This window comes from Telopea speciosissima, chromosome 4 (assembly GCF_018873765.1).
Source record: "Telopea speciosissima isolate NSW1024214 ecotype Mountain lineage chromosome 4, Tspe_v1, whole genome shotgun sequence".
Taxonomy (NCBI): Eukaryota; Viridiplantae; Streptophyta; class Magnoliopsida; order Proteales; family Proteaceae; genus Telopea; species Telopea speciosissima.
This window is the reverse complement of record NC_057919.1, coordinates 1,424,341-1,452,327: the sequence shown is the minus strand read 5'-3', so window position 1 is coordinate 1,452,327 and position 27,987 is coordinate 1,424,341. Positions and strand designations below refer to the sequence as shown.

At 38.2% G+C, this 27,987-nt stretch overlaps 4 protein-coding genes across 5 annotated transcripts; 3 read left to right on the top strand and 1 right to left on the bottom strand.

Annotated features, from left to right (window-relative positions):
* Positions 1–105: 105 nt before the first annotated feature.
* On the top strand, positions 106–7,369 carry LOC122657374 (ribosomal RNA small subunit methyltransferase E). 2 transcript variants are annotated; one of them, XM_043852060.1, is made up of 8 exons: positions 106–344; positions 4,002–4,075; positions 5,135–5,277; positions 5,374–5,420; positions 5,510–5,618; positions 5,802–5,863; positions 6,376–6,490; positions 7,123–7,369. In XM_043852060.1, exons 1-8 carry the CDS (start codon positions 195–197, stop codon positions 7,272–7,274), a joined length of 852 nt encoding a protein of 283 aa, XP_043707995.1. In that variant the 5' UTR covers positions 106–194; the 3' UTR covers positions 7,275–7,369. The 2 variants fall into 2 exon arrangements, with proteins under 2 accessions (XP_043707995.1, XP_043707996.1); XM_043852061.1 differs by having other exon boundaries at positions 270–344; positions 5,140–5,277.
* A 5,218-nt stretch (positions 7,370–12,587) lies between these two features.
* LOC122660487 lies at positions 12,588–12,824 on the top strand. The gene has a single exon (XM_043855812.1). It carries the CDS (start codon positions 12,622–12,624, stop codon positions 12,814–12,816), a length of 195 nt encoding a protein of 64 aa, XP_043711747.1. The 5' UTR covers positions 12,588–12,621; the 3' UTR covers positions 12,817–12,824.
* Positions 12,825–16,679: 3,855 nt separating this feature from the next.
* LOC122658144 (GDSL esterase/lipase At5g03610-like) lies at positions 16,680–17,133 on the top strand. The gene is made up of 2 exons (XM_043853050.1): positions 16,680–16,916; positions 17,006–17,133. The coding sequence occupies exons 1-2, from the start codon at positions 16,680–16,682 to the stop codon at positions 17,126–17,128; spliced, it is 360 nt and encodes a 119-aa protein (XP_043708985.1). The 3' UTR covers positions 17,129–17,133.
* A 2,306-nt stretch (positions 17,134–19,439) lies between these two features.
* LOC122658911 lies at positions 19,440–27,778 on the bottom strand. Its single transcript, XM_043854063.1, has 3 exons — positions 26,987–27,778; positions 23,239–23,426; positions 19,440–20,245 (listed from the first exon to the last, which is right to left on the bottom strand). The coding sequence occupies exons 1-3, from the start codon at positions 27,696–27,698 to the stop codon at positions 19,550–19,552; spliced, it is 1,596 nt and encodes a 531-aa protein (XP_043709998.1). The 5' UTR covers positions 27,699–27,778; the 3' UTR covers positions 19,440–19,549.
* Between the last annotated feature and the right edge of the window lie 209 nt (positions 27,779–27,987).

Sequence of the window (27,987 nt, the reverse complement as noted above, 5' to 3'; positions counted from 1 at the left end):
TCCTCGATCCCGATTTGAATGACCTTGCCGTGAACCCTTTTTATCATTTTTTTTGGGGGCACGAAACCCATTTTGTCATTTGAATCACAGCCTTTTAAGTCCAGGGTTCAGCTTCTTTGCTTGTGGGCGGGCATTTCTGCAGTCCCAAGTCCCAACTCTGTAAATGTCCCTAGCGGCCAAAGTGCTGAAGCCGAATGCAATACCTCGTTCCCCGACCACGTTTCATGGAGATCCTTTCATGGCGAAAGGTTTCAAGTCTTCGAGCATCTTCAATGGCAGATTACCCCAACCAGTCCCGTGGTGGTCTCCCTCGCTTCTACTCCGAAGTTCTTCCTCCTAGCAAGGCAAGCTGAATATGTGACCCATCTCCAAGACCGAGTTCATCTGTGTAATTTGTTCCTTTTAACTGAAAAAGAAAAATCATATTCGATTTTCTCTGTCCTGGTTTCCCTACTACTGGGGACCCCGAAGGGTATATGGCTTAGTACTTTCATCTAATAGTTCATAGAACTTCTTAATTGCTGATGATCGATTAATAGAATTGCTACTGCGTAGCGTATAGTTAGTTCCCTTTATCATGTTCGGAAAAAACCATGTTGTGGTGGGAGAATCGGGTATTATGTTTGAGGTCGTTCTGCTTTTTCAGGGAGATACCAATCTGGAAACTGAATTTTTTTTAATTGCAGTCCATTTACGGTAAACATTCAATCTACTAAGGTTCCATCTCGTCGGAGGTATACCACTGTAAAGTTGAGGTGACCACCACACCCCCCCCCCCCCCCCAAAAAAATAAAAAAAATAAAAAAAATCCGGCTAATACCAAAAATGATTGTGTAACTGAAGTACTAAACCAACCAAAATGTGGTTACTACAAAATTTTATTATATCTAGATTTCATGGAAAAGTATGGAAAAGGAGATATTTTACTTCACTTGTGGACTGAACTGCTTAGTTTTTGTGGTAAAGTACTACCCATGATGTTGCTATTTTTAGGTTATGCTATTTGATGTTACTATTTTGTTATTCTATTCTTAGAATATTTTACATTTCAACCTTTTGGGAATCAGATGGAGTCTAAGAGATTGGTTTTGGAAACTCACACAAAAACTTGAAGAATCTTGTAGAATTAAGCAAGAAAATATGAAGGACAACGAGTGCAAATCCCAAGACCACAAATGCAAGAGTGTTACATCATTTATTACCCATTGCAGGACTAATTCTACAAGCAATCTGTGAAGAAGTGACCTGTTAGTTGTTATACATATGGATACTTGTTATTAGAAGATAGATATGTATTCATAATACCTACCATAACCTGGTGTTAATCCACTGCACCTCTGTTCTGCAACTCTATTGAAATCTGTGATTATTTGTAAACTGAAAGCTGTTGTTACTTGTAAACTTGCAGTAAATATGTTATCACAGCTTGGACGGACTCTGTGATGGTGCTGCATAATAGACCTTGAGCCTGATGGATTTCATCAAGAGTTTCCAGGAGACTTGAAGATGGTAGAATACGCTGAGAGAGAAAAAATATCTTTAGTTGAGAATACTTCGATAATTAAACACCTGTTTTAGAATTACTAGACATACACAACAATTTGGCTGATTCCCTTTAAACTAGTGTAGAAAATCGTGGGTGATGATTTATGTCTATCACCAAACCCAACAGAAATACTTATGCATGTGAGCGATAGTTGGTCTAGAGGAATGACCTTGGCCTGTTGATGAAGTGAGGATGGGAGAGAATTCTAGTTTGAAGCATTAAGTGAAAGAGTGCTGACTAACCCCCATTTTTTTGGACCAATTTATTTAATGAAGAGTTTTCTTACCTATGCATCCAATGTAACAAGGTATTCAATGACACTAGAGATTGGACCTCCAAGGATATTCCCAATTGTAAACAAACCACCCTATAAGAAACCACCCAACCCCCCTCTGATGTAGCCTAGGTGAAATAAGTCTCACTTAGGACCAGGTTGTGTAATAGGTGGGCCGAATGGGCAGATTAGGGTGATTAGGGCAAAAATTAGGGTTAGGAATTGGAGATTGAGTTAGGGTTTTATTAGGTAATGGTATGCAGGTTTTTAGGAGTCTATTGGTATAGGTTTTACTTAGGTTTGAATAGGAAATAAGATTTCAGAATTATTAGGGTTAGGGTTTTGGGTTTTAGGAATGAAGGGAATGAAGGGATCTAGGGTTTCTAGGGGGAGAAAGGTCAAGGGCTTCTGGCCGAGTGTCACAGAGGTAGGGAAAAGGGTTCGGTTGAAGTTTGTGATGATATGGTTGGCTGGTTAGGGCTGGGCAGAGTTTAGGAGTTTTAGGGTTTAAGGGAGAACTAGGGTTTTGCAGGAAAATAGTTGCAGGTTAGGGTTCAGCAAAGGAAAATAGTAAATCAGATGTCACTTACTGGTTGCAGGCCTGGATGTGCAGAAGCAGCAGCAGCAGATTGAATATTAAAGAGACCTCCTGACCTTCACAGTGCAAGGAGTCGCAGGAGAACCCACCCTTCACCACCTTGAGTCCACAAGGATGCAAGCTCGCAGAGGAGCAGAGGCAGCAGCTCGATTGCAGCAGTCTCAGATCTGAAAACAGAGATTTTTTTAATGCTGAAAAGTTGTCGGGGAGCGTCCCACGAATTGTCTATTTATAGTTAAAAAGATGGCCAAAGGCTTTACACACATATGTAGACTTGAACTAGGAATCCTAGTTCCAAATCCTAGACTCAATCCTAATCAGACTAGGACTAATGATGCCTAATCTGAAATCTAATTACAATTAACACACTTGTACTCTAACTAGGATTACAAGTTTCAACAAATAAGAAAACAACCTATCCCTCTAAAATCGTGGAGGGAATACTAAGCACACTTAAGTAAATAAAAAGACTGTTTTACCCCTACATAAGAAAAAACTAATTAAAGGCTCCAACGAAAATCAAAGGCTGCTCAAAGGCTGCTCTTCTTCTTCCTGCGTGAACTTGGATCTGCATCACCCTCCCCCCCGGGGGGAAAAAAAAAAGGAAAGAAAGAAAGAAAGAAAAGAACTTTTACTTGGACGACTTGGAATAAGATGTAATCACCATTGAGTGCTGGTTAGAAAACTAAAAAACAAAATAGACTACCTGTATAGTACACGAAAAGTAAAGAAATTTGATTAACTGAAGAAATGCCTATAACTAGCAATAACTACATCTTTTTCACCCATATCTTATGTATATTTTATTTCTTTATGGGATGAGGTTTTTAGGACATATGTGTTGCTAGGTTCAGCAGGAGGAGCTGCTTGCTTTTAGCAATGCATGTGACTGATATGGCCTCTCTAAACTATTGGCTAGCAAGGGGACTGACATATTGCCCGCATGTCAAACTTTGTGGGCATCTCAAACGTATGGCCTGGCATGTATTGGAAGTTTCCCTCATTCTCAGAGTCAGGATCCTCCATGGCTTCCTTTGTTGCACCCACAATTGACTTTCTTATGATGTTGTCATGCCTTAATTTACCATGCATCCAGGCTGAAAGTCTGCCTGTGCACCAAATTTGGGTGCGCATGGTAGATTTGGCTGCCTGTCTAGTTAAGGATTATGGAATGGCAATCCCATTAACTCTACCAGTTACTGTATAATATAAGGGATCTAGTTCTGCCTCATACCCCCCCCCCTTCAATATATAACGAATTACATAATTACATGTTAGTTTAGGGTTTGAGCATCAGTGACGAGCTTGTTAAGGTTTCCCACTGTCAAACCTATTGGATAGCAATATAATGTCATACGATACACTAAATTTAAATAGTGATATGTATGCCGTGTAAAAACTGCGGGTGGAGATCCTTGATCCCAATACAAAATGACTTCAGTCTAAATTTTTTGCATATACTCATTTTATGGAATCCCTTGGTTCAGCAGGGGTCACACATTCACTCGAAAATTTCTAGTAAGCTTTACATATCAGGGCCTTGATTATATGTAATATCTGTACTGAGATCTAATTTGGTGCAGGGTAACGTTGTTCGAGTACTAGGTGATGAGTTTTGGCATATAACGAAGGTCTTAAGAATGGGTGTGAATGATAGGTACAATTCTGTTGTTGTCACTTCTGATTTACTTGGACAAGTGCCTTATATTTAATTCTACAGCATGTGAGGACCTGATGTTTGACCTTTATGCCATAGTATTCATTTTTTTCGAATTTGGGATTCACCAGTAGCTCCTGAAACCAGGTGTGCCATATGCGGAGAGCATTGATTTGTCTTGTAACTTACCAAACTTTATATCTACTATGTTTTGCTTTCCTTTCCAAATAGAACCTAAATGTTTAAAAATGATACTATAATAGAAGGATATACTTTTCCTAAAGCCTGCCTCACTTTACAATCTGGCTGTGATAAGATTATCAATCTTGATATGCCTTTCTGCAAGAAGTTGAAGATATAGAAAATCTTTTAATATGGTACCAAGTAATCAACTGAGGTATATGCTTTGTGAGGATTATAGTCTAAGCTTGATGATCTTGCACCGAGCTGTTATTTGCCACTTGGATCATCAAATCATAGTGTTCTTCTCACATATAATTGTTCCAAAGGGCTTACTCCTTTCAAATATCATGCTCTATTTGATATTTAAGCCCTTATTTACGCCTGATCTTTTAGCTAAAAATTCTCATTCTCACTCTCACCTTCTCCATTCTGTATGAATTTGTGTGTTATTGTTCCAAGGCTGAATTTGTTCAAACTGTTTATTACTTTGTTAAGTAATCTTCTTATGTGCATGCATGTGTTTTTTGGGAGGTTTACAGAGTCCCTGTCAAATAGATGAAAATCTATATATACTCACAGAAGAAACTGTTGGGACAGGGCTTGTCTTGGGCTGTGTTCTATTTTGCTGAATGAATGAACTACTTATCAACTTAATGGGAATAATCATCTGCTTCCCTTTCAATGATTTGAATTTGTTAGAATCTATTAAATTTATATTATCAGACTGTTATTTTAGGTTTCCCTGATACCTTTTAATCTACCCGGCTCTTTGTCTTTGACTCTGATTTATTTTACTGTCTGCTTTTTGATTGTTTGTTAATTGAACCTATCATTTAGTCAATGAATAACTGATAGCATTTATGCTTCTATTGTAAGGATAGAGCTCTTCAATGGGTCAGGAGGATTAGTCAAAGGTTGCATACAAAGGATTGATCGAACTGGGCTGGATTTCATGGCCTTGGAAGATCCCCAAGTAATTATTTCCAAGAGTACTCAGTGGCATGTGTTTGCAGCTTTTGGTCAGTCCTTGCTTGTTTCCTGTGTTTGTAAGTGGTTTTGTGTTCTTCTGGGGCCTAAAAATCAGTGTTAACATGTTTAATATTGCACTAATGTAGGTACTCTGAAGGGCGGTCGTGCTGACTGGCTTGTTGAGAAATGCACGGTATATTTTAAGTGTACATGTATGGGTTTTTGGTTGAAAACTTGTCTTTAATGTTAGCTTCTGATTCTTACCACCCTCCTTTTTCCCAGGAGCTGGGAGCTAGCACCGTAACACCTCTGCTAACTGCACGTTCTCCGTCCGTCTCCGAAAATCGAGTTGAAAGATTACAACGGGTGATTCTAGCTTCAGTTAAACAATGTTGGTTCCTGGTTTTAGTTAGTTTCTTTAATTGTTTGGTTTTGAGATGAAGTTGTTTCTGTTTCTTTGTTGATTTGGACAGACAAATTTATTTTACATGGTATACAGTTTTTGTTGGCCTCATGTTTGCAACCTTGAAGTTATAAGTTTTATGAATTACTTGGTTTGTTATCTGTTTCCCAGCTCAACGGTTGCATCGATTGACTCTTAATCCCCCAATAAAAGTTGGAAGCCTTTTGCCTATTGTGAGTAATCTTTCCCTGCATGCTTAGCATATCCACAAGATGGTTTTGATATGTTCAAACAATCAAAGAACTAATGGTTTGTTTGGTTGAGGCTTAGTCATTGCATTTCTTAGCAATAAATAATTTGCTAAACAATTGTTTTAGTTGTACATTGATGTACAATGCAATAATGGGTGTAAAAGAAAATTGGAAAAAAAATTCAGCTCCTGTTTTGGAAAGAAGATGAGTTGCAGGTTTTGTTTTTTTTGTTTTTGGTTTCTTCTTGGAAGGGCAATTCCATCAGTTCAAGTCTAATTTTTAACAGTGTTAGTCATGAACTGACGGAATGGGCTTATTTGTTACTATTTGCAAACCTCAGGGGGGTATGCAGAATTTTCCAAAACTGGGGGGTGAAAATATCCTAACCTCAGGGTTGGTATGTGTAAATTTCCCTTTTCTTTTTTTTTTTGGTGTCATTTCCTTTCATTATGTATGAGAATATTTTTTTTATGGTTGTGTTGCATGCTATATAGGTTGGCCAGTCAAAGCTTTCACTTGTTGCAGTAGCAGAAGCAACACCTCTTATTGGTGCCCTTAACTTCTCAAGAAAAGAATCTAATGGGTTGATAATAATTGGACCAGAAGGGGGTAAGTACAGATCTTAGTTTAACTCTCTCTCTCTCTCTCTCTCACACACACACACACAAGATCTGTAGGTATTTGGGGTTTTACATATATCAAGAGCCTGTTTTAGTTGCTTATCTGAAACAGACCTGTTAATCTTCCGTAAAGAAAAATCCTCAAAAACAGTCTCACACAGCCTTTCAGCTCTGAAAACAAATCTGGGATTTTCCCTTGTCATAGAAGCCCCCAGGTTTTTCTTTGTGTGTGTGGGGGGGGGGAGGGGGGGGGGGGGAGGGGGGAGTATCTCCTTGCTGTTCTACTTTTTTATAAATCTCCGGCTTAAATCAGGCATGCACACATTGATTGGATCCTGTGTGTGTGTGTGAGAGAGAGAGAGAGAGAGAGAGAGAGTTACAAGGATACACGGTTAACTGTGTGATTTATCGTCATATGTTTCGTTTTTAGCAGATAAGGATTCACCATTGGTGGGTTCATGCATTAGAGCTTGGGCCAAAATTTTTTAAAAAAAAATCACCTTCAATATGTTTTGGCAATATTTTTTGCTTTACACATTCAGGATCCAATTTAAATCTTCACCTCCCGAAAAGAAAAACTTATGACTAACCTGGTCTCTATGTACGATTTCAATGCTTCAGACTTTACTGAGGAGGAGGTGAAGATGATGATCGAGGCAGGTGCTACTGCTGTAGGGCTTGGACCACATCGTTTACGAGTTGAGACTGCAGCAATAGCACTTTTGTCAACTCTGATGTTATGGTCGGATGCTCAGCAGTCACAAGATCCTTAAAAAAGTTTCCGGGTAAAATCCTTGTAAGTCTCATTTGGTCTTTTGGAGGCTTGGAGCCCTTGAAAAATCCAGGAATTCTATTCATCTCCCCCCCACCCCACGGCCCCACCCACCCCCCCCCCCCCCAAAAAAAAAGAAAAGAAAGAAAGAAAGAAGAAATTCTGGATGAAATGAAATGATTGATAAAACCTGGCTAGAATCGAAAATTTTGTATCGTGGGGGGTAGGGGTGTCAATACCCAATCTGGACCGATGAAACCGGCCCGAACCACACCGGGCTGAACTCTTAATGGCTCGGGTTCGGTTTGTGGATCCAGAGGGGCAAACGGTTTGGTTTGGTTTGGTTTGGGATAGCCTGACGGTGCACCGGTAGCTCGAACTGTTAGGCCCGAACCCAAACCGAACCGACTTAACCCGATAAATGAGTAAATCAGTAAATGCTTAATGTCCCATTGCCCCCAAAATGTGTTGTGATAGTTTCTCACTTTATCTCATATCCTTTGTTAGTGATTACCCAACCAAATGTATCCATAGGCCATAGGACATAGGATACAAAGATGCATTGTATTTGAAATATTTTATGTACTTAAAAGAGAAAGAGAAGACAAATTAGCACTAACTGGACCTTACTAGTTATATAAAATCGGTATCAAACCGAATCCAAATCGATATCAACCCATTATCATAAACCAAAATCGATACGAAATCAAACCGCACCAAAATCGAACATTTCTTAATGGTTTGGTTTCGATTTCTATAAAAGTCACACTGAAAGTCCGAATCGAAATCAACCCGAACCGGCCCGTTGACACCCCTACGTGGGGGCATATAGATGGGGGCTGGACTGCATTTCGGTTTTCACGAAGATTCTGAATTAATTAAACTCTGAAGTGCTGGAGGGCCCTGGAGTTCAAGGTTTAAAAAGTTTTCATTGAGAATCTTATGTTCTTATTGTGAGAGAGAGAGAGAGAGAGAGAAATTTGGGATTCCAATACTTTGACAACGTATGTAGTTTTTGAGAGAGGCTCCTTTATTTGAAAGTGTGAATTTGGAATTCCAATACTTTGATAACATATATAGTTTTTGAGAGGTTTTTTTGAAAGTGTGAATTTGGAATTCCAATACTTTGTCATTGTTCTCTCCCTTATTGTACGAAGTCCACGTATGTACCTAAAGTCCTATCTAATGGTAAGGATGCCAGGGAATCTTTTCATGTGTGAAGCTATATTCAATCCTTCATAATAAAAGTAGTTTTTGTCTTTTTTTTTTTTTTTTTTTTTTTGGTGAAAGTAGTTTTTGTCGGCTCTAGTAATAATAAAGTGATTTATTTATTATTATCATAAAGATTTGTTATTTTTTCAAATGTCAGTAGACGTCTGTTCTAACAGTTGGATAGAGAAGATATGGTCTAGTTTAGTCATATGTCAAATTTCATAGTTTAATTCAATTGAATACCAACTGTGATCTCTCGCAACCCTCATTGGAACAAATTTTGGTGATTAAGAAAATTGTAAAACTGAATAATCTAAATTTATCTTGTGATTTTTTGAAAAAATTACCTTCATCTTTTAAATGGATAGTTATTCATTTAATATTATTATTATTATTTTGAAGATAGGAGCTGGCGGCCACAGTTTTGTCTTCTCTTAAGTATTTTTAATTAAGGAAACCTTATCATGTAAAGTCAGCATGTGTTTTTGGAAACTAATGCATCTTCCAAGGAAGCCACACCACACATAAATTTAATTTCATTCTTCTTAATTAAAGCACTGTTCCTTTTTCTTTTTCACCGTAAAGTCGGTTGCAGTACAAAACATCATGGCTGAATGTATATCCACATTCCTCAATTCCTCATTCCGTTCTGGCTTTTCTTATTCATAGGCGAGGGCTTGCATGCATGCATATCACCCATATGGAACCTATGGATCATGATGAACGTTCACATCTGAAGTTCTATCCTAAATAAAGTCTCGTTCACATGTGAAGTTTCCCATCCTAAATAGTGTTTGGCGTATTTGTATCTGCTCCATTGTCTGCCCGCCGTATTATTTAATAGATTTAACCATAGATCACCAAGAAAAAATCAACAAAAAAATGGATACAAGTCACTCTCCTGTCCGATCTAGTTGACCATCAACCGGACACCCCCCCTGTTATCCCTCCTTGGGATACCTTCTTAGTTATTAGCACTTTAACTGAAAGTCCTCCTCCCACGGATGATTTCATTTATTTGAAAGAAATTATGGATCATTGGAAAGCTTGGTATACGTGTATGTACGTCATGAATGGATCCATGAACAGTGTTAAATAGTGGCAGTCGTCCTACATCAGCACTTACGTCAGTAGTTACTGTTCGGATTTTAAAACAAAATTTGGAATCCGACCTTGACCTCCCTCTATTTAAGAGAGCTCTTCTCTTCTAAGAAAGCAAGCTCCGCTCCCCAATCCCCTCTCTGATCCTCTCCTTCTTCTTCTATCTCCATTTCGATAGCTCCTCTCCCTTCCCAAGTTCCTCTAATAGAGAGGGTTGGACTGGATCTTTATCCCTTCAGTTTGCTTGCCCCCCCAATTTCCTCAATTCTATCTAATAGGAGGGTAGAAATGATCACCCTATCCAATGTCCGAACACACTGCCCAAGGTGGGGCCCATCTCCCTCTATTAGAGGGAATTGAGGAAATTGACGGGCAGGCAAATTGAGGTGATATTTTTTCGGATTGGACCTCACCCGGGCAGGGGTAGGGTAATCCTTTTAGGCTTTTACCTCCTCTATTAGAAGAATTTGAGAAAATAAACCTGCCTAGGAAATAGAGCAGATAAAGGTCCGAGTTTAGCTGAGTGATCCAACAAAGCATTGAAAAATTTAAGGCTATCAAAAGGGTTGCATGGACATGTTTATGAAAGGGTTACTATGTTCTTTTTTTTGGGTAAAATGAAAGGGTTACTATTGATAGAATTTGAGTCTTAAATTTAACATGTTGCTAAGCGATAAAAAGTTGATTTAGAAAAATAGAAGAAATGTTTTATAACCATGTTGTGTATTCAATTTAAAATTCTTATCATATTTTGTAATTATTAATAATCAGATTTAAAATAGTTTTTCTTTTTAAAGCAAGACCTAGATATCCATCACTTGGAATTGGAATGACAACATGAACCTTTTGTTATTTTATACATAACAAAGAAGGAAAGAAAGAAAGAGAAAAAAAAAAAAAAAAAAAAAAAAAAAAAAGTTATAAGCCCCCTCTATTAAAGCTTTTGGCAGAACCTAAAGGACAAAACTCCTCTCACCAAAATATTTTGGGAAATTTATAAACACCCTCTAAAAATGGAACGATACTCAGATCACCCCCTCTAATTTGAAACTACTCAGATCATCCCCTGCATTAGAACCCTATACTTAAATTAGACCCTACCGTTAGTTAACTGATGAAGTCAACTAGTTAAATTTTTTGAAAACCCTAAACTACCATTGAGAAAAGTATAATTATTATTTTACCCTTAAATCTAAAAACCCAATATGTTCTCTTCTTTTTTTATCCTCTTAATTAAAATAAGGAGTCGAAGAGGGAATATTCCCTCTCCTTGTTCCTTAAATTGCTAAATCGAATGGAGTTAGGGTTCGCCGTTCACGCTGGCCAGGGAGTTGCAGATGCTCCTTGTAGTGAGAGAAGAAACGAGATTCGCCACTCTCCACTCTCTACTATAAATTATCCAAAGAAGCCTTTAATACCAATATTGGGGTTCCAAAAGCTTTTACAGAGAATCTTGTAATTCTGAAACCTAAAGTTAGGAAAATGACAGTTTTCCAATTCTTCAACCCTTTTGGCTCAAGGCAGTTTACTGGTTTGCACTTTGCAGTAGGGTCTGGTGAAGGGTACACGACAACAGTTGCAAATCATAGCATAAACGAATTTTTTCTTCTTTTTTATTTTTTAAAATAGTATTGTCACTTGTTCTCTGGCACGAATTATCAGATCCATGCTCCCAGCTCCGTTTGCCACATTTCTTGTTTGAAGAGAGATAATAACAAAGTCGTCGGCCGCCTTTAAACCGCAACAGAGAAGAAGAATAGAGAGTGGAGAGTGGAGAGTGGAGGTGGAGAGTGGAGGCAGAGAAGAAGAAGGGGCCGCAGACGCAGCAGTTAGGGTAGGGGTGAAGCAGTGAAGGGCGAGGGTTTGGACCTGCAATCACCCCCTGGCCACCCGGTGGCCACCATTGTGAACGGAGACAGAGATGGCGTTGAGCAATGGGGTAGGGGTATCACTGTCGGGCGTCGGCTAAGGTTCGAAGAAACACAAGATGAGAAGAATAGGAAAGAGTAGTATTGTAAATTTAATTCTAATGATTTAGTATAAGGGTAAATAGTCATTTTACACCAATAACTAACAGCAGACTAACACTATTAGTGTAGAAGGGGTGACTTAGAGTATTTTCAAATATGAAGGGGTGGTCTAAGTATCGATCCATTTTCAAGGGGTGTTTCATAAATTTTCCAAATATTTTTGCATGGGACCATGTTTAAGGGTAAAGTAAAGGCAATATAGGGTAACAGTTTTATCCATCTAATAATGATCTTATATATCTAATAACATTTCATTGTAAGCAGACTACACCAAGATCAGAGATCACATTGGATTAGAATCAGTCGATGTTGATCCTGATTTCGGCCATCTTGGATGGGATTGATTCCAACTGAATTAGCAGGGTTAGGGATGTACATGCCAATTCTAGGGTTTTCCAAGCAAATTATAGTTGATTTCGTTCTGATCCTATTTAGTCGGTCGGCCGAATCTGTGATTCTATCATATCACATTTGTTACGGAGGGCTCAAGGTTGTAAAGTGCAAATGGTCAGATGTAAAGTGCAATTAAATAAAGAGATGTGTGTTCATCGTTGCCACTTGGCAGAGAAAGCAGGGTCGTAGCGAATTTATAGGAGAACGTTAGGATTTCTATTTGGAAGAGAGCGAAACGAAGTGGTTGCATGCGGAGAAACATACATTTGAAAAGCTACTTAAGACAGACGAGTAGTACAATTAAACAAGTGGAATCACAAGGGCAGAGGACGCGAAAGAGCTCTCGAGTTAAACAGACGAGAGAGAGAGAGAGAGAGCGAGAAGAGACAGGTCAGAGGTCGGACTTTGTGGAGAGGACATTCGAATCGATCGATACAATACCTTCATTCTTCTGTGTTTGAATCTTAATTTGATCTTCGTGGGGTTAATTGATTTTCATCGTTGTGGGGCCGGGTGAGGCGGTGCGTGATCGAGAACCAGAGACACAGACAGAGATAGTGAGAGAGAGAGAGAGAGAGAGTAGAGAAGCCAGAGGGTGATACAGTAACACATATGGCGATTCAGTTGGGGAACTTGGTAGAATCGATCAAGTCGAAGGTGAGATCTCTGAAGAAATCCAAGAAACCTTTCATAAAGATGGAGAAGAGCTCCAGCGTTAAGGTTGAGATCCGAAGCAAGCTGGCCAGAAAGCTTATCGACAAAAATTTGAAAGTCGCCGATCGTCCCGGAAAGAGAAGCATCTCTTGAATCTTCAGCCTTCCATCACCACCAGTTATCCTGACTCCTCCTCCTCCTCCTCTCTGGGACATACATGAGATCAAGAACTAATATGTCTAGGGGTGTCGTTTGTTTCGTTGCAGTAACAGAAAAAAGGTCTTCTTCTTCTTCTTCTTATCGTCCCTCGTCTCTATGCCTTCTTAATCTTCTCTCTATCTCTATACCAATCTCTCAGTATTTCTTATTGGCAACTTCTTCTTCTGAATGTCGGATCTCTGCCAGAGTCATTTTTTTTTTAATTTTTTTTTTAAAACAATAGAGGCAAAAAGAAAGAATTGTAATTAGGAATTGAAGAATATGTATCTCTAGTCTTGTTATCTACTGATTTCAGTTGAGATTTGTTAGAGAAGATAAGAACTACAGTAATATTGATTCTTCCAAGTCTTTATGCTTTATCTCTTAACCGAAATAGTTTTTTATGCTTTCATGTTGAGTTCCTGATTGTCCATCTCCTAAGGTAAAAGTCAACAACTACTCTAGAATTTGTATTCATCCTGCAGCACTAGGGTTAAAATCCGGTCCAATTCCCTAGAAGAGCAGTTTTTTTTATTTTTTATTTTTCCTTGCAGATATGATAATATGAAATTATGATGATCTTATTTTATCAATATTATATGTCGCACTAACCGGTAACTGCCTTGTCCTTGTCAAGGAGTTCAATGTTGACTTTTCCACAATTTCTGATTTCTCAATGCATTTGCAATTGACCTTCTTAATTGAAAAATGCTATCATGAATCCACAAATGGCATCAAGTTTCATGAAATTGCATTCCAAATGAATCCAGCAGATTTTTCTGAGCATGATGGTTTTAGGAATTGGTCGTATTGGTATCAAGGTTTTAAAATTCGGGTTTCGATTAGCTAGAAGACGAGTTTATCTCGGTTTTGATCATATCTCGATCAAAATTTGGGACTTTCTCCAGGCTAACTCGAACCTTGGTTTTGAGGCCCAGAAGTTGTTTTTTTTGCTCTGGTTCTTATTGTGTTGCCTATTTTTTACATTATAAACTCAATCCATACATTAGTTTCACATAGAAAACACTAAAAATATTACTTGTGGTTTTGATCCAAGTTTGATACTGTATATTGTTCTTGGACATGGTATCGAATAAGGTTTGACGGGAACATAACCCCTTCAATATAAATGAGATTTAAGTAACCTTGGATTTGTTAGAAAGCTTTGTTTTGATAGCTTTCCAATAAGTCCAAGACTGTTTAAATCTGATTTATATTGAAGAAGTTATGTACCGGTCAAATTTAATTTGGTGTGCGCAAATACTGTCAAAATTACTCTGAATGAAAATATTTTTTTGGACATCAAACAAATAAATATTTTACCGCACTTTTGATTTTTAGCAATGTTTTACCATATTAAGATTTATGGAATTTTTAGATTTGAGAAAAACCCCAGCATTAGAAAGTTGAAAATTGCACATATCGTCGAAAATTCAATTTTTGTTCTTGAATTGGGGGGTTGACTTTTTTTCCTTTTGAAATTTAATTTTTTAACTATTTTTATTGGATTCAAATAGGGGGTATTTGCTTATTTATGAATAATATCTTAAGCAAATGAAATACAAGTACAAAAACATTTAGTCCTGGTTTCTGGCATAAATACCTGTCTGTCCTGGTTTCGAGCCAAGTTTTCCCTAGTTTCGATGGTTATATGTGTTAAAACCACTGAAATACAGTCGAAACCAGTCAAAACCTGGTCGAATCCAGGGATTTTATAAAATCCCCCTTCAACTTATCTCGGAAACCTAGGAAACTGAGTTAACTCGGTGGTTTCGACAGGTTTCGATCGAGTTTTTCTTCTATTATTGGTATTGATTGTGATCAATATCGATGCTTTAGATTGGCTGATGTGGTACGAATATGATTATTTTATATGAGAAAATAATATTTTGATTTGGAATCGGACTTATATATATATATATATATATCACTTAGCCCGCTCCTGAGTGCAAGGGCAACGGCACGTGCTCAGATAGGATTCTCTTTTCTTTTATTATTATTTATTTTTCATGTGCTCTGCTCATGTGTGGCCTTTTTTTTTTTGGAAGGGGGGAGCTGAACCCTTAGAACGCCTTGATCCATGAGTAGCATGGTTCTGAATAGGGATGTAAACGGATATTCGAAAATCCGTATTCGATCTGTGTTGGTATCAGTTTGGGAGAATCTGAATCCGTTCGAAACTAATCGGTTACGAATATGATAATCCCCCTATCCGATCGATTATTATCCGATTCGTTTAGCAATCCGACGGTAATAAAATATCGGAAATATATCTCTGTGTTCATCTATCCTTTTAAGTTACCTTATTGGATTTTGTTAACTTATTTTTATAAATTTATAAGTTAAGATAATGTGATTCTTTTTCTAGATTTGCTATTGGTTTATATATATTGTTTTATGCAATGTGATACATGGAATCACATATTTATTAAAATAAATACAAGATAAAATCAAAAGTAAAAAACGTAAGAAAATCAAAGACTAAGAAGAGTAGAAGAAAGGTTAGTTGCTAAACTCTCAAGTCTCAACCCTAACCCTCATCATAAAAACGGTAAAGATGTCAACGGATAGTTGAAAATTTGTATTCGATCCATGTTCATATCCATTTAGGAGAATCTATATTCAAAAAATACTATTCAGAAATTATCCGAATCCGTCCGAATATAATAAGATACAAATATGATAATGCCACTATCCGACTGGATTCGTTTCGTTTACATTCCTAGTTCTGAATCTCGGATCGGATCGGTCAAGGCCGATCCCAAGATTAGACTGATACAACAAGGTTTGACTGGATCGGCCAACTCAATCGGATTGGTTGATCCAATCCGATTTGACTTAATTTTTTTTTATTTTTTCAAAATTTTTAATTTTTTTAATTTCTTATATTATCTTGACCGATATTGATCGATACTGACTAATCCTAACTGACATTGATCGATTCGATCCGGATAATATCAGCCGATTTGATCTCAAGATTAAAATACTCACCAACTTTGGCCGATACATGACTTGATCCATAAAAAATGATTTTGGGAGTTTTCTAACCGATCTTGACCGATTTGTACCGATCCAATCTCGATCCGAAAAGATTTTGACAATGACCGATATCGGGTCCGATACCTGGATTTTGAACCTTGATGAGTAGAGCATGACCCTTTTTTTTTTTTTTTTTCCCCGGGGTTTATTGGTTTATGTTTTTTTCAATTTTAATTAAGAATGAAAATACGGTCAAAGCCTCAAAGGTGGACCCCCTCTAATTTTTTAATAGGGGTGACTTCGTCAGAATGCATCAATATTAATACTGAACTCATACAGTGATACCAATTCAAAATTTCTAATTAAGAATGAAAATACGGTCAAAGCCTCAAAGGTGGACCCCTCTGATTTTTTAATAGGGCTGACTTCGTCAGAATGTATCAATATTAATACTGAACTCCGTATAGTCATACCAATTCAAAATTTCTTGCCACGTGATAAACATTGATGCATTCTGACGAAGTCACCCCTATCCCTTTGGTTGAGTTTCAGCTCCAAACTAGTGAAAGTTCCACAAAAGTGAATCTGAAGGTAACAAAAAAAATTGGGTTTTTGTCAAATGCCTCCCTCAAAATGCCCATTTGTAGAAATGCACTCCTGCAATTTTACAATTTTCAGTCCCTTTACTCTCAAAACATTGTAATATTTTAGTTTAGTTCGTTAGTCTGGGAAGTTAGATGTTAATTTCAAGAGTCTAATAATCAAAATATCATAAAATTTCATCAAAATTAAAGAATAAAATGACCAAATTACCTTCATCTTTTTCAAATCGTTTAAGAATGGAGAAAGATGGAGAGGAAATCAATGAGATACGGAGTGAACTTCACCTGTGGAGGAACAGGCGTTTTCAAAACGCTGGTCTCCGAGCCAAACATGACCACCCAGATCCGCCTCTTGCAACGTTTGATTCACCACGACCGTCTCTATACACAGGCTGTATCGCCTCCTCCGTCGCTCTCGTCTCCCTCGCTGGCAACGACTACGGTGCTTACAATGCTCGCAATGGCTCTGCCCAGGCACATGTCTGATTGAATGCCGCGTTCGTCGTCCCAATTTCTGGCTCAAATCATTGACCACACTTAATTTGTGTAACAAATGATGATAGGGTTTGCGGGCTTTCATTGCTTCTGTGGTTAATCAATTGGCCTTGAACCTAAAACGTATTCATGATATGGGAGTGAAGAAAATAGCGGTTATTGCTTTGGAACCCCTGGGATGTCTTGCCTAAAAGCATCCTTACTTGACTACACACTACTATGTCTAAAGTGAATCCCTTATTATCTCCTCCTTCTGGTAACAGGAATCTGTCCAACCTCTATCGGTCATTGGAAAGGGTCATCCCTTGCAATTCAATTGGGACGCAGAAGAAAACCCCAACGCTTGTGTTATCTGTTGATTGGAAGGATTTTGGAAGAAAAACTGAAACTTCTCTTTGCTGGTGATTGATTCCATAAATCGCTGAAGATGGCGATGCCCTAGGATCGAGAAGCTCCTCTGAACAGTTGGAAAAAGATTAATTGCTCTTCACTGATCTTGTCTGTTCAAGGGTATCGATGTATCAAAGAGAAATAAATGAAATTTTGAGTTGCATAACTTTTTCTTTTTGAAATTATTTTATGAATAAAATATTACAAACTCAAAGAGATATGGGGAGGGTATCTCTTCAAGTTTTTTGGATTAAAGGATGGTTTGCTAGATGATTTTAGGGTTTTTTAATTTTCAGTTTCAAATCCTAAACGATTTGGAAAAGATGAGGGCAATTTGATCACTTCACTCTTTAATTTTGGTGGATTTTTGTCACAAGGGTATTTTGGTCATTAGATTACCTAAAACTTACTTCTAATTTCCCAAACTAAAGTGTTATAATGTTTTGAAAGTAAGGGACACGTGAAAATTGTAAAATTGTAAGGGAGCATTTGTACAAATGAACACTTTGAGCGGGGCATTTCACAAAAACCCAAAAAAATTTACTAAAATGCAATCACATTCTATAAGCATGAAATGAATACTACCCTTTGGAGCAGGGTTTTTAGTAATTAGAATCGTTATCGATATCAGTCGATACCGATCTGATACTGATCAGGATTGGTTGGTATCGGATCTGACAGATTTACCCTTGTTTCCTTTGAAAATTTTATTTTGTTTTTATACCTGTACCCTTGTCCATATCGTTCAGGAATCAGTATCAGTCTCCAAATACCGATATGAATTGACCGATCCAATATCAATTCCTCAAACCATGTTTTATAGTGACAGCTGGCAATGGATTCATGCTCGGCAAGGAGGGGACATCGATGATGTGTCAAATAGAGGGGGCTTTTGATCATTTTGACTGGGCACTTTACCCATCAGATGTCCATGAAGCCGGTTGTCCAATTGCACGAATGTGCATTGAATCTTTTGTCATTCATTAATTATAGAGGCTTATTATTGTCAAGAGAAAAAAAACAAACCATCTTTGAATAATTGGATCAGGGCATTTTAGTATATCTACAATTTTAAAAAACCATAGGGACTGATATATAGATTGCTAAGAATAGGAGAATATTAAGAAGGATGCATTCTTCTTCTTGTCATCAAAATAGTGAATTAATAAGTTGTAACCTTCTTTTGATTGCTCCTCCTCTTATTCCCAAAAACTATTTAAGATTAGGATATAAAAAGATCTTTCATAATAAGGGCAAGATATCATTGCTTGTACATGAAACCCCTAAACCATCGCGGGGTTAATGAGAGTACGCATAAGGTCATCAACATGGATGAGAATTTTAATTTTAGGAGGGATTGGATGGTAATTTTGCGTGCTTAGGTGCAAGAGCCTCGCAACTAAGCCATGTTCTTTTTCCCTCATAATAATTTATAATTGACTTATCCTTGCGTCATTACAACTATTAGAGTGCGAGGCTTCGTGGCCCTTGCACCCCTAGGACTGGCCATGGAGGATTCAGAATCCATATTTATTCATAATTCTTTTTGGAATTGGAGAACTTTAATAAGGGGGGGAGATAGGGGATGGAGATAGGCCCCAAGGTGGTTTGAACTGACCTCTTATTTGAGGAGTTGATCTTTTGCCAACTGAGCTGACCCCTTGGGGTGTATTTTTTTATTTATTTATGGGAAAATAGGAAATATAATATTTAATACAGCACTTGGGGTGTATTTTATTCATAATTTCGTTTTGATAACTTTGCAATTGGGATAATGGGGCTTGTTGCCAACTGAAGGAGGCTACTGATAAGGGGTAGAGATATAAAGTGTATTTGGATTTGTGGATGGAAATATAATTGTCTGGATGTTAACGACTTCTTCATTTCTGTTGAAAGGTTAACGGTTAGTGTTTTTTCTTTCATCGAAAAAAAAATTGGAATGAACTTGATACCTCTAGTGGCATCAAGCTGAGTAATCATAGCCCTGTAGGTAGAATCAAACGTATGATAAATAAAATGTGGATAGGGCTGTAATATTGTAAATTCCTTCCTCCTTCCTCCTCCCACCTCCTCTACAAGACAAACATTATAATAAAATACTTCATAAACTCTTTTATGTACAAAACAACTTAACACCAGATGATGGGAACCATTCAAACGTTGATGCAGTAAACAACAGGAATCACACCTTTAACCCATAATCCCAATAGGATTTCTGCCTCTTACACCACATCAACCTTATCAACATTGAGCCAGTCACTAGAGACTCGAGAGTCCTTGGTTTCCGGATTAGTATTAGCACATAACTGCTCAGATCCAAGCTCCTTATCAAGGGATTGGCCTTCCTTTGCTGATGATTCAGGGGAACTTCTGCTAAGCTGGACCCAACCTTGTGAATCTTTTGCTGACGACTTGGGGACACATGAGACTGTTTCTGAACCTGTGGGTACACCATCCTCCTCCTCCTCAAGATCACTGAATGATACATCCTCCTCATGCCCCAGAGGAAAGGTGGTTCCACTGAAGCCACCTAATTCTGAATTCTCTTCCTCCAACCACTCATCTCCATCCTCTTCGAACTTCTGATCCAATATCTTAGTAGTAACCACTAAATCCTTATTCTTAGTCTGGACTGCTGGCACTTCTTCATCAACGGACTTATCAATGATCCGCATCTCAGTGCTTACGACAGGGCGCTTCTCAGTCTCAAACTCTGTCACTGGCACAGCCGTGTGTTCAAAAGCAAACGTTTGGACTGGTTGATTTTCAGAGAAAGTATTAGGTGATGCAGGTTGACGGTCTTTGTGCAGTGAATTAGTTGTGTCTCTTATATAAGATGTACCTCTTCCGGACCAGTTCGGTTCAGGCTTTGTCCGGTTCTGCAACTCCTGCATCCACATAGCTCTGGCTTCTACAATCTGTGTTAGCAAAGACGACTTCAGTCATCAACTAGGAAATTCCAGACGATAAACACAGTATATCATGATTAAAATATACCCGAGTGTGCACTAAGAATCAAAATAATTGCCGAAACTATATTGCTGAGTTCCAAAAGTAACTCCTGAACATAATTTTATTACAGGAAAAAAGAAATCCAGCAATGGTTGAAATTTTGTCAAATCTTGCAGATAGATACACAAAGAGAGCAGATAATGCAGCTGTTTGGCCCACTGATCTGTATTTCTGTAACTTCACAGTGAATTTATTGAATCATTGATCCATTTTAAAGCGCACAAGTTTGTAAATTCATCTCTCTTATCCATTTGCTTCAATTATTCTTACATTTTGGTGCTCACCCAGTTTTTTTTTTTGTTGGGGGGGGGGGGGGATGTAGTTCTGTAATTAAAGAATCAAAACAGTACAAACATAATATTTTCTCAGAGAAACAAAGTTCAGATTGATAAGTTAGAGCTATGGAGATCTACCTTGGAATCAAGAGGCTGTATGATGTGTAATTTCAATCACACTATAACGGATATTGATATGGTGCGAATTGAGGGAAGAGAGACCCCGCAAAGTGACCATTTTAGATATCTGGGGTTGATCATAAGTAAAGAATGTGACATAGAGGATGATGTCTCAATGTCTCACAGAGAATTAAAGTTGGATGGATGAAGTGGAGAGGTGCGTACGGAGTGCTGTGTGACTGTCGTATTCCTTTAAAGTTTAAAAGAAAGTTCTATAGGATTATTGTACGACCGGCTATGATGTATGGGGCAGAATGCTGGGCAGTTAAGAAATGTCATATTGATAACCTATGTGTAGCAGAGATGAGGATGTTAAGATGGATGCGTGGAAAAACAAGAATAAAGTACGGAATGAACGTATTAGAATGGACTTCGGAGTCGCCCCGATCAATGACAAGCTCCGAGAAAGTCGTTTAAAGTGGTTTACAGTGTAGCAAAGATGAGGATGTTAAGATGGATGTGTGGAAAAACAAGAATAAAGTACGGAATAAACATATTAGAGCGGACTTCGGAGTTGCCTCGATCAATGACAAGCTCCGAAAGAGTTGTTTATGGTGGTTTAAACACAAACACATTAGAGCGGACTTTGGAGTCGCCCCGATCAATGACAAGCTCCGAGAGAGTCGTTTAAGGTGGTTCACACACACACACACACAAAACATGGCTAGACTTAAAGAATCCTAATCCAACCTAACTAAAACAGTTAATAACAATAAAAATAAAGAAATAAAGACACTTAACTAACTAATCCCATACGCCTAGCCTCTGCATATATTATAGGCCCATTACAATGAAAACACATGGGATCAAAAGCCAACCAAAGCTTATTTTAAATAAAATAAACCCATCTAGGTGATTTATCTGCATCAGGGGGTGAGTTGCAACAGTTAAGTTGCACTATTGCAACCTGTTGGTTGTGGGTTCAAAACTTGAAAACAGCTTCTCCTGTGAAGCAGAGGGTAAGGCTGCGTACATTTGCCCCTCCCAGACCCTGCGGTAGTGGGAGCCTCGTGCAGTGGGGTGCTCTTTTATCTGCATCAGGGGGTGGGGGTGGGGGAGGGGGTGATAAATGGAAGTTCAGAAACAGTGTTTCAGAAAGCACTTGACTTCACGGCTTATACAAACTGTCTTGTGTAAGACATTATGACATGATCACCTGCACATTTCTTTTATCCTTACCAGTAGTGCAACAAATTCTTACCCCAATCTGTTGAGAGCACCTCCTAGGGGGAATCAACTAAAGAAAATAGTCATCACATAAGATGCATCAGCTAAGGAGAATCACTAGCCAATCTGTAAGGCTGTATTAGAAAATGGAATAAGCAATTACTTTATGAGTTAGAACCAGTGTTCAAGGTCTCAGTGAGATCTCAGCAATTTTCTTGGTTTCAACTCGGGTCGAGTCGAGATAAGGTGCAAAATAAGAAGAATACATTTTCTCGGCTGAAATTTTGGTATCTCGTTGAAATGTCACAAAGTCAGTTATATAAATACCATGTTTCGACTTTTCTCCGTCAAAATTTTGACCTATTCTCAGTAAACTCGACTGGTTTCGCCAGTTTGTGAAGAAAACAGCTCCAAATCTTACCAAAAAAAGCTTGGAACACTAGGATTTGATGCTCAAGAACAACATTTGGAGGAGATTTGCAGTCCAACAACCTTCCTTAGAGGAGATTTGAACTTGAAGGCCTGGCACTTGTTCAATATTAGAATGAGCATATAGGGATAGGGGTGACTTGGTACTTGGTAGTTGTTGGCTTGTATTGTTAAATGTTGACTCAAAATATATAACAAACAATGTTAGATGTATGATTTATGAAATGGTTCATAATTTAATGTCTTTTCATTCTTATTGCTTATTGAAGTTGTTCTACACTTCTGCTTGAATTATATATGTTCTACTACTAAAGATTGTGAGGAATAGGTCATATTAGTAAAAACTAAGGGTTCCACCATGTTTATAGGGCCTAAAATAGGTTGTCCTGCAAGTTTCATGACCTAATTAGGTTGTATGGCCACCGAAACCAAGGGCCTAGATTTAACATAAAAAATGCACCAACTCGGCCAAGATCTCGATGAGTTACCGAGACAACTCGGTTTTTTGGCTGACTGAAACCAGCTGAGATACCGAGACCTTGAACCTTGGTTAGAACAAGGACAAATAATATATTTCTAGAATTTCGTTCTTCTGGACCACTATTTGCACCAACAAAACTTTAATTGCATCCGAAACTAATTTATCTAAAAAGCCTACACAATTCCACTAATGTTTATTAAACATCTTCCTAGGAAAATGTAGAAAACTCTAGAACAAAGTGGGTATTAACATCAATTCACTTCATAATATGGTTAGAAACTTCAGCAATCTGTTTATGCGGAGTAATCTTAGAAATCAGATTGCATAATTAGCCAAATGATAGTTGAACTAATTGTTACTATATTACCTGTGGTGATGACAAAAGTTCAGCATCATGTTTACTGAGTCTGGAATGCAGAAGAACAAAATAAATCTTCCAAAAGCATCCCTCACTCATATAACCTGGGCAGAGTTCAATCCTTAGAGCTGCTAATCTAGGAACAAGACGCTCAACTGCCAAAGCATGCTCCTGTTGTGCATCAGACATATCATAATCTGGAAGAAAGGAAAATGATTATAAGTTGTACAATGTCCACAGCAACTATGTAGAGTAGTCACAAATAACAGGCATGTTTATCAAAACAAGCAGAATTAACCAAAAAAGAAAATTTATATCCAAATTTACACCAAATGTATTCTCCATAATGTCACATTATATCATCCCACTGGCATAAATTCTCATTCCCATAACAATATTAGGGAATTCTTAATTCTAGATTATAGAGATATATGTCATTCTAGGGGAAAACCTCAACCGAGCTACTAATACATGAAGAATACATAAACCTGTAAAACCATAATGAGCTTTCTACAATGCTCAATTAGGAAGATGATCACATATGGATGACAAAGAATAACATAACAATTGAGGTGAATTTGTAATTACCTTTGTGTGCAGGATATAAAATGGGTAAACATTAATCGACACCAAGATCAATGCAAAGGGATGAAGAAAAAAAAAAAAGAATGGGAACCAAAAAGATAACCAGAAGTCTGGAAAAGAAGTAATAATTGATCTAGGGAGAGGTTAGCAAACTTTGAACCCTTCAAATTAAGAAGTCTAGGACTGAGAAAGTGGATGTGTGACTGTGTGGTTGAAAGGGAGAAGTCAAACAACAGAATCAAATCAAATCCAATCAATACTAAAAACATAAAGAATATTATGACGAAAAATACAGGCCGGTTGTGAGAGTTTGATTCCTCTCATAAAGTGAGAGGGCCAGATGGAGTAGGATTTCTCAAGATTTAATAAAACCATCCAGCAAACAACCCAATCCCATTGACCCAATCAGTTGTATAATATACAGAAATAATTGGAAATCCTGAAAGTAACATGATTAAATAATTTCTTCTCCAATTTCAAGAATCTGATAAAGAAATAATGGAATAATACATGAGGTAAAGAAACCCAACCAGATCCCATAAACTGACTTTTACCTACAGAAATGATAAAAAAAAAAAACCAAAATTTCCAAAGAAGTGTAAATAGTAGCAATAAAATGGAAACAAAATATCAGCAACAACCCTATTTACTACAACTAATATAAAAGATAACTACTGCGGCCAACCCAAGGTATAGTGCAGGCAACCAGTAATTTTATTCCATAACCAGAACTGAAGTGCAATGAGTTCACAAATTGCTTTTATAGACCACTAGTTCTTTTGGAAAGAATAGTCAGAACTTCCTAGAGATTATTTCTCATTGGTTTTTTATTACCTTTTCTTTCCCACTATGAAATAAATCTGCTTCTCAGACTTGCTTCCTCCCAGAAACCGAAAATGCTCAACTGAGAGGGATACAGAACCAACATTCAATGACAACTTAAACATTTACTCATGCTATTCATGAATCAGATAAGTTCATATCAGATATATGAGAAACAACATTTTCAGCACTTGTTACATTCCAAATGTAAGCCGTAGCCTGTCTATCATATTTCAAACACTATCTGGGGTGATCTGATTCAACATTGACTCTCTGTTCAGTTATTGCCTGCAGTAACATTGTGTGACAGCCTAGAAGCCCTATTAGTTTCTATGTGGCCCTGGAACCAGATCAATATTTAATGCATTGTGAGAGCTTGTGAGGAGTGAAATGCCGCAGCTTTATGCAAACAAGAGGCTGTAAAAGGACAAGGGGGCATTATGAAGTCCAGGGTTGAAGAGAAGACCAGACAGCCTTAGGAGGAATGGTTGAAAAAGATTCATGTAGTCCATACTAGAAATAGTTAGGATACATCTTAGTTGAGTTGCCATATTCTTCTTTGAAGCTAAGTTGAGAAATGGATGAATGGCAAGAGTCAAGAGTAAGAAGGGTTGAATTAACATTAGACAAGATGAAGGAAGGTTGATTACATGGTTTGACTATACCCAATGAAGAACAACATATGCACAAGTAAGAAGTTGTATGACACAAGTTAGAGCTGAGGTGTAGCCAAAGATGACAAGAGTTGAAATGGTGTGAAAGGACATAAGTGCTCATGAGTTAACAGTTTATGACATTGGACAGTGTCGGCCAATTACTTGGGACAAAGCTTAGTTTAATTCATTTGACTTGTTGGCATGAATCCGGACTCCAGAGGACATGATAATTTGATAAGAACATAAAGAAATTCTAAACCCCCTCTGGGATATGTTTAAAGTTGTAGGGGTGTGGCTGCAAAGAGCATGATTTGGGTTCAGCAGAATAAGGATGTATATGAATGGAAGAAATCAACTTTTAAACACACCAGACTGGTCTGAGGTTGGGTGGTGTGTTCATGCTACAGCAGAGCAGATCCACTACAACGACAATTTCCACAGAAGTCAACCTAGTATCTAGGAAGTTGGGGACATTGTATCTACGACTTAGTTGCCAATTGCACCCTAGGAGGGGAGTCCACCACAAGATCAAATAAACGTATGACACCAAATCAAACCCCCTAGCATTGGCTGGGATTAGGTAATGGTCCCCAACAAAGAATTAACTAACCCCCTAGCATTGGCTGGGATTAGGTAATGGTCCCCAACAAAGAATTAACTCCATGAGCATCCTATTAAATACACCAGATTGAGTACAACTGCATTTATTTCTCGAAGAAATAACGAAATAAATGCTATCATGAAATACAAGAAAAATTCAAAAGAAGATGATGGCATTAGTAAGAAAGTGGAGGAGAATTTAAGTTATTGTTAATTGCAATGTATAGATGTCTAGAAATGACAATATAAGCAAATTTAACAATTTATGATGGTGAATACACTGACTTGAAGCCATGCACTTACAAAATCATCCAAGCTTATGCACCAAAAAGAAGCTGTGAATCCTGGATCCAATAAAGAAGAGAGACAAAAGGCAAAGTTCCACGAAGAGTAAGAAGATGCAAGAAAGAGGGATTAAGCTGATGCCTGTTTGCTCCCCATAAGCATCAAGAAGCAAATACAGTTTCAGAGGATTCACAGCAATTGGCAAGTCGTCTGTTCCACTTATCCATGAATGAGAAAAGGTAAACAATGAAACGCCTTTGTCCTGTTTGTCCCAGATGTCTAGCTGAAGCCGGGCAACGGCAGTGCAAGAGTTCCGAAACAAACTATGGCCTCCCACAAATTTCCAGTCCTGAGTACTCGTGATGGTAAAAGGTGGAATCACATATAATATCGTTTAGAATTACATATAATAGAAATCACAGATGTTTCGGTGAAGATAGAAGTCACAAATGAGTTCCTATAGAACTGCATTTCTCAGCCGGGGGGAGGAGGATTCCTAGCTGCATTCTATGTCCATAGAGAACTGTGTGATTCCAGAAATAAAACTGAATCAGGACATACAAAAATTCCATTAACCATAAGGATACGAAGTGGCACAAGGATCGACTGGTCTCCAGACTACCACACTTTGGTCCGCTCTGCTTGTACGCAGTGGTAAAATTTTAATCAGCGTAATGCGAATATTTTTTCATGTATATAGGAAGGTGTAATTTACTTTCTATACGAAAAGAAACCAATAAATAAACCAAAAGAAGGATTGCAAAGGGCAACATTAACATGTGAAAGAAAATTTGGAGAAGACGACATACCATCTGCATCTTCATCGTCAGCTAGAGGGAAATCCAACCACGTCTCCGGATGCATGGCGATATTCCTAGCGAAAGTCAACACCTCTTCGGTAACACCAACAGCACCACCTGACAGACGCTTTTCGTCTGATCCGGATTCATCCTCCAATCCAAACGGAGGGAGGAAGGTAGAAGCGATCTTCGAAATCTCAGAAACTGCCTTATTACTGGACAATTTAGTGATTCCGGTCCTGAACTTTCCCCCGATTTCGGCAAAATCGCTGCGTAGTCCTGCAATCCTGGCCGCATCTGGATTCTCCATATCGGAATCTTCAGCCGAGATGGACTGATCCGATGATCCCCAGCGATTCCAGTCGGAGATCGTGGCGTCGGCCGACGACACTTGACGTGGCCGAGATGAAGGAGAACGTGGTGAGAGATCCGACGAAGGTGGGGGAGCGAGGAATGAGGCCACGCCCCATAGCTGGCGAGTTAGGGTTTTGGTAAGCTCCGAGATGTCATCCTTGACGCCTCTTCCCTGACCTTCTGACGAGTCGAGTTGGGCCTGGTGGTATTGCTGCTCGTCATATTCTTCTACTTCTTCCCCTTCTCCTGCTCCCTGTTTTGGATTCGGTGGTGAATCACTTTTCCTACCCTCGACGCCGTTTTTGTCATCGTCACTATGATCGTCGACTTTCAGTGAGTTCACGAAAGATCTCGCCAACCATGACATTTCGATTTCGATTTTTCTGACCCCTGAGCCAGCGAGCGAGAGAGAGATCGCGGGAGAGAAAATAAAAGTTTGGCTATAAAAAGCAGGAAGAACGTTAATTACAGTTTTAGCACAGACAGGAATTTACTAAAATACCCCTACTGCGACATAATAAAAAAAAGGACTATAATCCAGGAAGAAGGTATAGAGCATGGACACTATAAGGGTGGGAGAAAGATTCTAATCCGATGGTAGCTACTGCTATGAGGTCAAACAGCCAACGCTTCGAGGGTTTTTAGTTTTTATTCCA

Coding starts and splice junctions, on each gene's coding strand:
- LOC122657374 (XM_043852060.1), top strand. CDS start 195: ATGCAATACCTCGTTCCCCGACCACGTTTCATGGAGATCCTTTCATGG. Junction 5,278..5,373: donor GCATGTGTTTGCAGCTTTTG/GTCAGTCCTTGC, acceptor GCACTAATGTAG/GTACTCTGAAGGGCGGTCGT. Junction 5,619..5,801: donor TCTAGCTTCAGTTAAACAAT/GTTGGTTCCTGG, acceptor TCTGTTTCCCAG/CTCAACGGTTGCATCGATTG.
- LOC122660487 (XM_043855812.1), top strand. CDS start 12,622: ATGGCGATTCAGTTGGGGAACTTGGTAGAATCGATCAAGTCGAAGGTG.
- LOC122658144 (XM_043853050.1), top strand. CDS start 16,680: ATGGAGAAAGATGGAGAGGAAATCAATGAGATACGGAGTGAACTTCAC. Junction 16,917..17,005: donor CTCGCAATGGCTCTGCCCAG/GCACATGTCTGA, acceptor AAATGATGATAG/GGTTTGCGGGCTTTCATTGC.
- LOC122658911 (XM_043854063.1), bottom strand. CDS start 27,698: ATGTCATGGTTGGCGAGATCTTTCGTGAACTCACTGAAAGTCGACGAT. Junction 23,427..26,986: donor TGACGATGAAGATGCAGATG/GTATGTCGTCTT, acceptor CCTTTCTTCCAG/ATTATGATATGTCTGATGCA. Junction 20,246..23,238: donor AACTTTTGTCATCACCACAG/GTAATATAGTAA, acceptor TTGCTAACACAG/ATTGTAGAAGCCAGAGCTAT.